Below are 10511 nucleotides of genomic sequence, written 5' to 3'. Positions count from 1 at the left end.
CTAAATTGACCTTTACTAGGGGAAGCTCAACAGTAGATGATTAAGGGAGAAGTTGCCCCAGCAGATTATGGGGAGGGTGGAGCTGGGGTGCTTGTCACTCAAGCAGCAGCAGCCAGGAGCATAGGAAAACAAACAAACAAACAAACAAAAAACCAGGAAGGAAATGCCCCCGGTTGCATTGTGCAGAGCCCCCACCACTCAGCTGAGGTGGGGAATAGCAGTGCTTATCCTAAACAAGTCTGATGAGATGCTGAGGTTGCCTTACTGCACCTTGGTACCACAGTGTTCTACAGCTGGCTGTAATGCTCCATTACACACTAGAACATGGTGCTGGTGGCAGCTGTAGTTGTCTGGGGGTAACTGCTCTGTGTTGTGCACGCTGTCCCTCTTGGATTATGCCTGACTGGAGGCAGAACCTTCCTGCACTTCATGGTAGATTCCTAAGCTTAAAACCAGAGGTCTGTTAGTGGCCAGCATGTCCCTGCTGGCTCCCACAAGGCCTTAACTCAGGCACTCAGGTCACTGCAGCCACCCAGAAGAAACATTCCAGACACTCCAAGCTGTTTCAGGTTTTATTTTAGAATTTATAAAATTCCAGTGTCATCCATACTCATGAGCCTTTGTACATGTTTGCATATAGTCTCCAAATTCCAAAGTTAAGGCCAAGGGATCATTGCCATGGAAACATACAATATGGAAGACGAGGAAATGGAACACATGCCACAGTCTGCTGCAGAATGAGGGGCAGTGGGAGACAGTATTAGGTACAATCACATTGTGACCTTTTTTAGAGGGGAGGGCAGGGACATAGGGGCACACAGTGCCCTGAATGCAACTCAAGCCTAGCTGTGCAATTGGTGCATATTGGTTGGGGGAAGATGAGAGGCTTGGTGACACCAGGACAGACTTAAGCCATGTGTATGGGGGTAGGGGGTTCACCCCTGTTCAGAAGACTGATGTAAAGGAGGGAAGGGGGGTACTGTCCTAGTCCCATTACCCACCCCTTTAACCATCCACTGGGAAGGGTACAGGGTAAGTTACCCTTGCCTCTGCTCAGAGAGATGGCACAAGGCCTGTTCCACCAGTCACACACCTCAAGCTGCCCATGAGCACTAGGACAGTGTGGTTTGAGGCTCTTCCAGGAAGAGAAGTGCTAGCACTTGGAGTCTCACACCTGACCAAGAAGTGGGGGCAGCCACCCAGAGCTGAGGCCAGGCTCCATAAGCAGCACTAAGGGAGAGAGATTGGGGCTTTGCTTGTTAGAGCTGGAGTTGCTAGACAGAGGAATGGCTCAGACTAGAGCCTCTGTGGGAGCAAGGTAGGAAAGGAGAAGCAACTCAGACCCCACCCACTCCCCTGCAACCCTCCACAAAGACAAGGTTTTCCTCGTGCTGCCTTAGACTCAGGACCCTTAAAAAAACAAAACAAAACGAATAATAATTAAATATAAATCAAGCAATAGGTGTGCCCAGGGTCACCAGCTTTGTGTGCCAAACTGCTGGGGTGCAGAGCCTGATATCATCCTCTTCGTGTGGACAACAGGAGGGGGAAAACATCCACTCCCTTCACCTCCACAGGGCAGAGCAGCTGCTGGCACCTGCCTCTCTTCCCCCTCCTTCCAAACCAGGCCTGTTCATAACTCAGGGCATGATCTAGAGCAAATGGCAGGGCAGTGCGCCTTACCAGAGCTCTGCTCCTATGGCTTCTTCCCCAGGGAGCTCCAACTGTTGCAGACTGACTGCTCCTTGGATCTCTACTGCCAAGTGCAAGGTGGGACAGGCAGAAGGGAGGAAAAAAAAAAAAGAAAAATCAGCTCTGGCCACCATAATGCAAGTCAGCACCGCTGACTACTTGAAGCAAGAGAGCACCACCAAGCTGGCTTCTGAGGTAGAAAGAAGGCAACAATAACAGACCTCCCTCCTCCTCCTCCTCCTGTCTTATTGCCATTATACTGGCAGTCCTCAGCAGGGGTAAGGATTGTGCAGCACTCCCCACACAGCATCTCCTGGGCTATGTTGGCTGACCCGAGTGCTGTCACACTAGTAATACTGTCACTGTCTGGCTCTCCTGCCTCACCATATTGCTGCTGGGAAGAATGAACACTGGAGTAGGGGAACACCAGGAACTAGGAGGGGTTTTTTACTCACACATTGGAAGACTTGTCAAGTGTGCAAGCAAGAATCTGTGCTCAATGCTGTATGTGAGTACGGTCATTAGCGTGTTCACACAAGCAGGGTATCCCTGTCTGGTCCCTTCCATTCTAGTTGTGTCTACAGGCTACTGTACTTTTTGTTCCTTTAAGAGAAGCCTGATCTTCACTCCACTACTTTAGCGCTCCCCACATTGACTATCAGCGTTCAATGAATTTTTTGGCAGTTTAAAGGAAAAAAGTTGATTGCACTCTACAAAGAGAAGGTAAGGCTGGGGATAAAAACACAAAGGAAAGAGGGCAAACGTTTTGGCTTTAGAAAGTCAAGGAAATTTATTTCCTGAGGTCATGAGACAGGAAGTAGATTCCTAGCCACAGTAAAGGAGGTCTCCCAATGAAGGCTAGAATGCCTTAGTAAGACATGCTCAAGAGGTCAGGTTTCTGTCAGCACTCAAGCTGCTGCAAATCTCTGAATCAATTGTGAAGTTTCGAGCAAAACAAAAGAACACATTTAGTGTTTGCATCAGAGGAACCATTGGTTCCGAGAAGGGGGCAGGGGGATCCGTCATCAAGAGATTATAGAGTAGGTCCCAACCTCTGTGACAGAAGAACAGGGTCTAGCATGCCAGCCACCATTAGGAGACCTCTCAGGGCAATTGATTTATACTCCAGCCGCTGCATCAGAATTCAGACAGGAAGTATTTTGTGGCAGATTAGTGTCAGGTCAGCAGGCTGGAGGAGATGTTTCTGCTTCCAGGTCATTATCGTTTGGGTCCCCAGGGAAGAGTCTTGGGGGCCACTTGAGCCCCAAAACTGGGGAAATCTTCAGAACTGCTCATGTCAGGGGCCTACAGCAAAAAACAGAACGAACATAGGTTAAAAAAGGTAAATCAGTCTGTAGTTTTTATATAGCAGCCAAGCACAGCACCCACACAACAGCAATGCATGCATCAACCAACAGAATGGGTGGTGCCAGGTCACATGGGGAAGGGAACAAAGGGACAGTCATGCTCTGGAAAGGGTAGGAAAGACAAGAGAGCCCAGAAAGGGTTTATTTCAGATCAGTGAGGCAGCAGGCTTGTTACAGAAAGGCTACAAGAGCACCCACAACCTGGCAGGCTCTGATCAGTTATTAACAGCCTGGAGATCTGGTTCTGCAGGGAGTTGGGCCAAGTGGCAACTCCCACCTGGTAAGACAGACTGACTTGCCAAGGAAGTGCTCAAGCTGTGCTGTCTCCATTGACAGTTCTACAGAGCCTTTTTGCTAAGTCGCTGATGCTTCTGTGCCCCCCCTGCTGGTGCACACAGATTAGGTCAGAAGCTTTTGCTGGCCCTCATGTCACATGCCCTTGGATATCTTTGGAGTCGACAGAGGCCTTGCCAAGTCTACATAACTGGCAAAGAGCTACCGAAGGGAAGCGTCTTGGGAGTCCCAGCTCAATACACCTTCCCAACCCTGTCCAATGACCAGGCTCTTTGCAGAAAAACCATGGCTGATAAGCCAAGGGGTCATGAAGGGGAGTGTCAGGCTTGCTGCTCATTAAAGAGCACTAGGATGATCCTGGATGTTCCCTGCCAAGGAGATAGGACAGGACAGGACTACAAGAGGCTGAAATATCTGGGAGCCAGCCTCCTGCTTCCTTCTTAGGCAGGGAGGAGTGGACAAGTGAAACCAGCAAGGCAGGTCCAGAGGGAAAGGCTCAGGAAGTCGAGAGGAAGGAGAGCCTGTTTTAATGGGTTGTTCCTACTTTGAGCAGCCAGTGGCTCATTCTGCCTGCCTCCCCCTGGCAGGCACAATCTGCAGCCAGACACCTCCCCCCGCCTCCTGCAAGGGTGTCAGCATTAGTACTCACCTTCTCTGTGTTGACAGTTGCCCATGGGGCATCTCTCACCACAAATCCCTTGGATGGGGCCTTGGACTCCTCATGGGCAGACGGCTTCATGTACACCTGCATTGCCTCATTGTCCACCACATCAGCCAGCTGCAGGCACAGGATACAGTCCTGTTAAGCACAACCCTGCCATGTGCCCAGATCTAGCTCTCACTATACAAGTTAGCATTAGAAGCCAAAGCTCAGTAGGAGGCTCCACATTATCCTTGCTGCTTGTGATGACAAACAGTGTTTCCCCAATCACAACAATGCAGTCTCCTTTCCCTGCCCCTACCCCTAGTTCTACTGTTGCTGGCATGCCATATACGCATCCAAAAGGCCTCTGCCAGACTTCAGTAGTTTACCTCCCTCACATTTGGTCTCCGTTCCAGAAGCTCGCCACTGGGCTCTACACTGGGCTTGGGCTCAAATGCCCACCCACTCACCTCTGGCTCTCAGCTTCCTTGGGCAAGTTAGAGAAAAACAGCTGAACTTGCCATATGTAGAGACTGTATGCAAGAAGTCTGGGCTAATGCTGGAGTAGGAGATGGTGAAGCCCTTCTTTTCCACCTCCCCAAGAGAGGAGGCCAGAGAACCATTTAAACATCCAGGGCTGTGTATGGTAAGTCCACGATGGACCCATCTACCCTTTAACTTTCCAGTGGTGCTAGCTTGGGCTCACTGCAAACAAGACGAGGAGAGCTGGAGTTTAGGCCTACTGACAATGCTTGCGCTCCTTGCTATCAAGGAAGTATGCCAGGCTAAAGCCAGTTCAGAGACCAGTCCCTTAGCCCACACTTCCCCCACCACTTACATATTCTTCTTCCAAGTTCAAGATGTGATCAATTGCTTCTTCCACATTTTCAGGGAGCCCTGTCACAGTCACACAATTGGGATCAGGAGCCCCACTCTGCGGGAAGCGGATATCCACCTGGAACAGGACAGCAAAGGTTTTTATTCACATCCCACCAGCTTTAGAGCCCCCTCCCTGAGGGCCCTTGCTCTGGTGTTACATGGTTAGTCTAGCAGTGCCCTAGAGAGGATCAATTTGACAATGGATCACACTAAGCCCTCTGGCTGACCCACTTGTGGGAATGGTGATCTGGAGCAGAAACACTCCCAGAACAGAATCCAAGCAACTTGGAGGCCATGAGTAACAAAGTTCTCCAGAAATTGCTGCCATCCCCTCCATGTCCAGAGCTGTGCAATAGAGTAGTACCAGGAGAGCCAGTCCATGGTGCCCATCCTGGGCAAAGATCTCCCTTCTCATCACAGGTGTCTGTTCGAGGATCATAGCAGCCTGAGTAGGTGATCACAGCCACCCCCTGTGTTTCAAGCAGCTGCTGTAGCAGCAAGCAGATGGGGGTGGGGGGCGGGAAGGGAGGAGGAAAAGCTGCTACCCAAAGCACTCTCGGTGATCTTATCCTCCCTTTCAAGCCACTGCTAGCATCTCCTCAGGCTGGGAGGAGCAGAGTCAAGGTTTCAGGGGGTATGTGTGATTAAAAGCACACCCAGCCCACAGCTGCTAGACACTCAGTGGAAAGAACGTCTTCTTCCTGCATTTAGGGCCCCAGTTACATGCTTTGCCCCAGATCCAGAAAGGAACCGACTCAGATGCTGAGAGTCAAGTTCTGCAGAGATCATGCAGGATGGGAAGCAGGAGGGCCAGCAGCTGCAGTCCATTACAAGCCAGCTCAGCTCCACCATCCTCCTCAGCAGCAGCTCACCTTGAACTCATCCATGATCTTGCGGATGGCTTTGCCACGGGCTCCAATGATGCGGGCATGGACACGATGGTCCAAGGTAACATCCTCAGAGACCATCTGCTCCAGTTCACCTACAATCTTCATGATGGCATCTCGGGCAGCCTCCGTGTTTTTCTCATAGCCTGTTATGGTGATCTGATCCTGGGCCTGGAAGACACACATGGAGGACATCAATACACGTGGAGGTAACAGAACCTCCCCACCATCCCCACCCCAAACCTCTGAGCAAAAGATCAGTGACTAGAAAGCAAGTGTTATAGGAGGCCCATCCCACCAGGCTCCCCAGGTAGGCTCACAGGAAGTTAGAGCAAAGTCAGTAAGACCAAGGCAGGCCTGTTGTAGGAAGCAACTGTTGTCACCTTTACCAGCACTTCCTGCAGCAAGCAGCAGCAGGGAAGGTTGTGGTATACAGGTCTGCAGCCACAGCTCCAGGAGGTCTTTTGCCTCCTTCAGTCCTCACCTGGTTGTCATCATCCTTATCTGGAAACTGAATGTTAACCTCATGCTCAGTGCGGATCTGGGTGATCACTGCCCCCTTCCTTCCAATGATCTTTGGGTGGTACTTGGGGTCCACAGTGACCGTCAGCTTGAAGCTTCGCAAGGCCTGTAATAAGATAAACAAACCCTCCAGCATTTTATCCAGTTAAAGGGCATCAGGCCTCCACCCCCACATCAGGGGACATCATACACTTAGACCAGTTCAGGGGGAATACCCTGCTCACCCACAACATGTCCAGAACTGTCCCACTTGGGCTACTATGGGAACCCTGCCTAAACATGGTGGCCCTTGGAACCACATGCATCTGCCTGAGGCCTACACAGCAGCCAAGCCACTGCTTTTCTGGGAGTTGGGGGGCAGAGGAACCAAAGGGAATTGATACACTGCATCCTACATACATGGACAAGGATGGGGAGAAGGGATGGGGCAACAGTTTCTACACAAAATTCCAACTTCAACAAAGCCAGCAGGAAGACTCCCAACAAGCGCCAACGGACACCATACATTCTGCAGCAGGTTCTGTGTTGTGGCAGGCATGCTTGGACAAGCCTGAAAATCCCAACTCCACTTAGTGTCTCCATTTTCCTCTGAACAAGCAGGAAAATCTTCAGATGACTGAAGCCCACGGTCATGTCACTGTCTATGCTCAGACCGGATTGTCCATAAGTCACTAGAGGCATATGGGTGTGGGGAAGGGCAAGGGAGAGTATGGAGCTTGGAGATCAGTCATGCCCTGCTTTCTCCAAAATCAGGCTACTCGAGAAATGCTCAAATCCCGGACCACAGTTGTTTACATGGCTTATCTACTCCCCGAGGAACTGCCTCCCTCAGCCATCTCCCAGACAGCCCTGACTGGATGTGGACATCCCAGGCAGATGGGCAAGCTTACCCGATCTTCTTGCTCTGCCTGTAGCTCCTTCACTCGCTCCAGCAACCCCACCTTAGCACGATCCAGGTTCACAGCAAGACCAGTGATTGTGATGATGTCAGACTGAAGCTCAGGGGCAGGGACTTGGATGTTCACCTAAAAATGACAGACACCTATGGTCACTGCTACCTCACAGCAAGACAGCATATCAGCTCAAGATCACTGTTCAGTGCATGACACTGCCAGTAGCCCAGCCTGAAGGAACCAAAGCCAACCTCCTGTCAATGCCTTTGAGCTTTGCTACCCTTGCCATGTTGCACCAGCCTAAGGGCCTTAGAGCAGCAGCACAGCCCAATGGCCACTATTAGAGAGAATCAACCCCCTGATCCACCCAGCCTGGTTTCCAGAACTGGGTGCCTCAGAAAGTGTCCCATCTCCACCCAAAGCAGCTAACTTGACCCACTGTACATGCCAGAAGGGTGTAGATGATCACTACTGGTGCTGGTGCCAAGTCACATCCTTGAGTGATGCTGAACCAGACACGAAAGCCCCAATATCCAGCTTTGATCCCTGCCAGAACTAGAGCACAGCATCTGGTACTCAGGGCTAGGAAAGGGCAAACATTACATTAACATTCTTGTGGCTTCCAAGTAATCACTGTTGTGTACAAGTCCTGTCAGCCCAACACACCAATGTCTGCTAGGGGCAAGTCTGACATCCAGGAGGGATAGGAATAAAACCTGGCTTACTTCAAACTCATCCATCATCTTACGGATACCACTTCCTTTCTGACCTATGATGTAACGATGCAGATCAAAGGGCACTTCCACCTCAATGGTGACAGGAACCAGAGCCTGCAGGGGCAAAAGGAAGACCACAGCGGTTACCAGAGAGAAACACTGGGCAAAACCCTGCAAAAAAGCCACAGACCAAACAGTATAAACCCACTGCTAAGCAAGGGAACCAAAAAGACTCCCTAGTGAAGGCAAGGACTTCAGTCTAACAAATGGGGCAAGCTAGAGCACTTCAGCCAAAGAACAGCAAGCGCAGCTTGACTGATGTGCCTAGACTGCTCTCACAAGTCTGGTAGTAAAACCCCATGGCTCAAGAACTCACTAGTGTTTGGGCTCTTTATAGCTTCACAGTTATACTGGATCAACTGGCACCCTTCTCCAGACCCATCAGTCCAAGAAATCCACATCTGAAGGTGGAGTTTAACTGCCCCTCCCTGCCTGCTATACAGTTGACCCCACACAGCCCCGAAAGCACGCCTGTGTGGTTATGGCCTCTCAGACTTCTGCCAGTCAAAGTCTCCTGCTTCCAGGCACAAGCAGGTTAGAGGAACAGTAGGACTCCAGCCAGAACCAGCAACATCACATACCTGCAGAGCCTCTCTTGCTGCTTCGCACTTCTCTCTGCGGCCAGAGATGATGATGATGTCACACTTCTTTGGCGAGCTGAGGTCTGCCTCCTTGCCTTCTCCACCCTCTTCTCCATTCTCCTGCACAGCTGGCTCTGTGGCAGGGGCTAAGGATGTGACACAGGATTCCGCACTCAACTGCTTATGCCATTGGCATTCCTCCCACACACAACAGCATACGTCTTTCACCTTGCTCAGTAAAACCCCAGGACACCCAGTTCCAAGCACAGGAAGGACATCCACCACATCAAGCTCCTGCAGGCTGCCCTACTGCTGTACATGAAGCCGTCTCCAGAGAGCACAGCCTCTGCCTCAGCTCCATCCTGGATTGGAAGTTGCATTTGAACAGCCTTCGCCAACAAACCTGCATGACCTGCCCAGACCAGATCCTCCCTAGCCCAAGATGGATTCTTTCTGCACATCAGTCATTACAGCCAACACAGTACAAGCTCTGTTTGCAGCCCACTTCTGCTCCTCTGAAGCAAGATTTTCCCCCCTAAGATCTGGCACCTAGAAAAACTATCTCAAATTCCACCTGGCCTAATTTTTTTATTTAACAGACCAACCCAACGTCATACTGTGCTCATCCCACCACCTCCTCCTGGCACATTACCTACCACTTTTCTCCCAGTCCCATACCTGGGTTTTCTTCCCTGTCAGGGAACTTGATCTGAACACCATAGTCCCGAGTGATCTGCTGAATCCGGGAGCCTTTGGGGCCCATGATGGAGCGATGAAACTTCTGGGGGATGGCGCACTCAGTTGTCACCTGAGCTTCCTGCACAGATGAAAGAGGAAGAGCCTGAATGACCCAGGCTGTCCTGTTATACTGCCCACCTTCCTGCTTGGTCAACACACAGTAGGCAAACACTTGCCACCAGACAAAGTCTATATGGACAAAGCTGTCAGAGGGGGCCACGGTGCACAGCAACAACTCTTCTTCCCCAAAAGTGTCAAAATCCTCATTTCAGTGGCAGAAGGCTGGCCTTCGAAATCTAAAGCTGCACCCCCCCCATTAGAAGTTAGAGACCTCAATTCAAGTTTCTTGTGCCCATGTTCCTCTCAAGATTGCTGCCCAGTAGGGTTGAACAGTAACAGTCTAAGGAGACCAGAGGAAGAGCAGGGGCATTAACTGCTGGTCTGCTCCAAGAGTCCCCATTGACATGACTGGTCCACTTCTGGAGGAAAGAAAACCCCAACTGCACCCAGTGCTCAAAGGGCTCCATGCACCTTAGAGCAGGATAGAGACAGAGTCACCAGACCCCAAGTACATTACTGAGCTAAGAGCACGATAAAGCTGACCTTTATCAAAGGACAGCAAGAGTCACAAATTCTATCCCCACGCCCAGGAAACCATGGGGCTAAACAGAATGGTGTGAACTGGGATTAACATCCACATTTCACAGCTTTATGAGCACTCATGGTGCTCTGGTGTGGTGCCAGAGGACTGGAAGAGGCCAATGTGGTTCCCATCTTCAAAAAAAAAAAGGGAGGAAAGAGAACCCGGGAAACTATAGGCCAGGTAGTCTTACCTCAATACTGGGTAAGCCTTTTTGAGAGAGTTATTCTGGCACATGTCCATGAGGGGCCAGCAGGGGAGGTTATGCTTAGAGACAACAAATACGGGTTCATTAGAGGCAGGTCCTGTCAAACCAGCCTGGCAGCCTTCTACGACCAGTTCACCAAATCATTAGATGCAGGGGTAGCAGTGGACGTAGTCCATCTCTCACCCCATTCTCATTAAAAAACTGGGGGACAGTGGTGTCGACACCTACATAGTCAAATAAGCCACCAACTGGCTGGAGGGTCGCACCCAGAGTGGTGGTGGATGGGTCATTTTTGACCTGGAGGGATGTGGGCAGTGGGGTTCCGCAGGGCTCAGTCCTCGGGCCCGCACTGTTCACATCTTCATCAGTGACTTGGATGAGGGGGTAAAAA

General features: G+C 50.8%; 1 protein-coding gene across 2 annotated transcripts in view; it reads right to left on the bottom strand.

The window, feature by feature from the left end:
* Positions 1 to 559: 559 nt before the first annotated feature.
* The window catches only part of HDLBP (high density lipoprotein binding protein), a 44148-nt gene continuing 34196 nt past the window's right edge, over positions 560 to 10511 (bottom strand). The window contains exons 20-28 of one of the 2 annotated variants that reach the window (XM_019543017.1): positions 9213 to 9351; positions 8535 to 8680; positions 7903 to 8007; positions 7175 to 7309; positions 6247 to 6390; positions 5748 to 5933; positions 4835 to 4951; positions 4003 to 4131; positions 560 to 2997 (exon numbers count right to left, since the gene is read on the bottom strand). In XM_019543017.1, coding sequence (XP_019398562.1) covers positions 2911 to 2997; positions 4003 to 4131; positions 4835 to 4951; positions 5748 to 5933; positions 6247 to 6390; positions 7175 to 7309; positions 7903 to 8007; positions 8535 to 8680; positions 9213 to 9351 — 1188 coding nt within the window. In that variant the 3' untranslated portion in view covers positions 560 to 2910. The remainder of the gene's footprint in view (positions 2998 to 4002; positions 4132 to 4834; positions 4952 to 5747; positions 5934 to 6246; positions 6391 to 7174; positions 7310 to 7902; positions 8008 to 8534; positions 8681 to 9212; positions 9352 to 10511) is intronic. The other variant, XM_019543018.1, reaches the window with a different exon arrangement.

This window comes from Crocodylus porosus, unplaced genomic scaffold, assembly GCF_001723895.1.
Source record: "Crocodylus porosus isolate Cpor-Errol unplaced genomic scaffold, CroPor_comp1, whole genome shotgun sequence".
In the NCBI taxonomy this organism is placed as follows: domain Eukaryota; kingdom Metazoa; phylum Chordata; order Crocodylia; family Crocodylidae; genus Crocodylus; species Crocodylus porosus.
The sequence above is the reverse complement of the archived record's forward strand: the minus strand, read 5'-3'. Positions and strand labels throughout refer to the sequence as shown.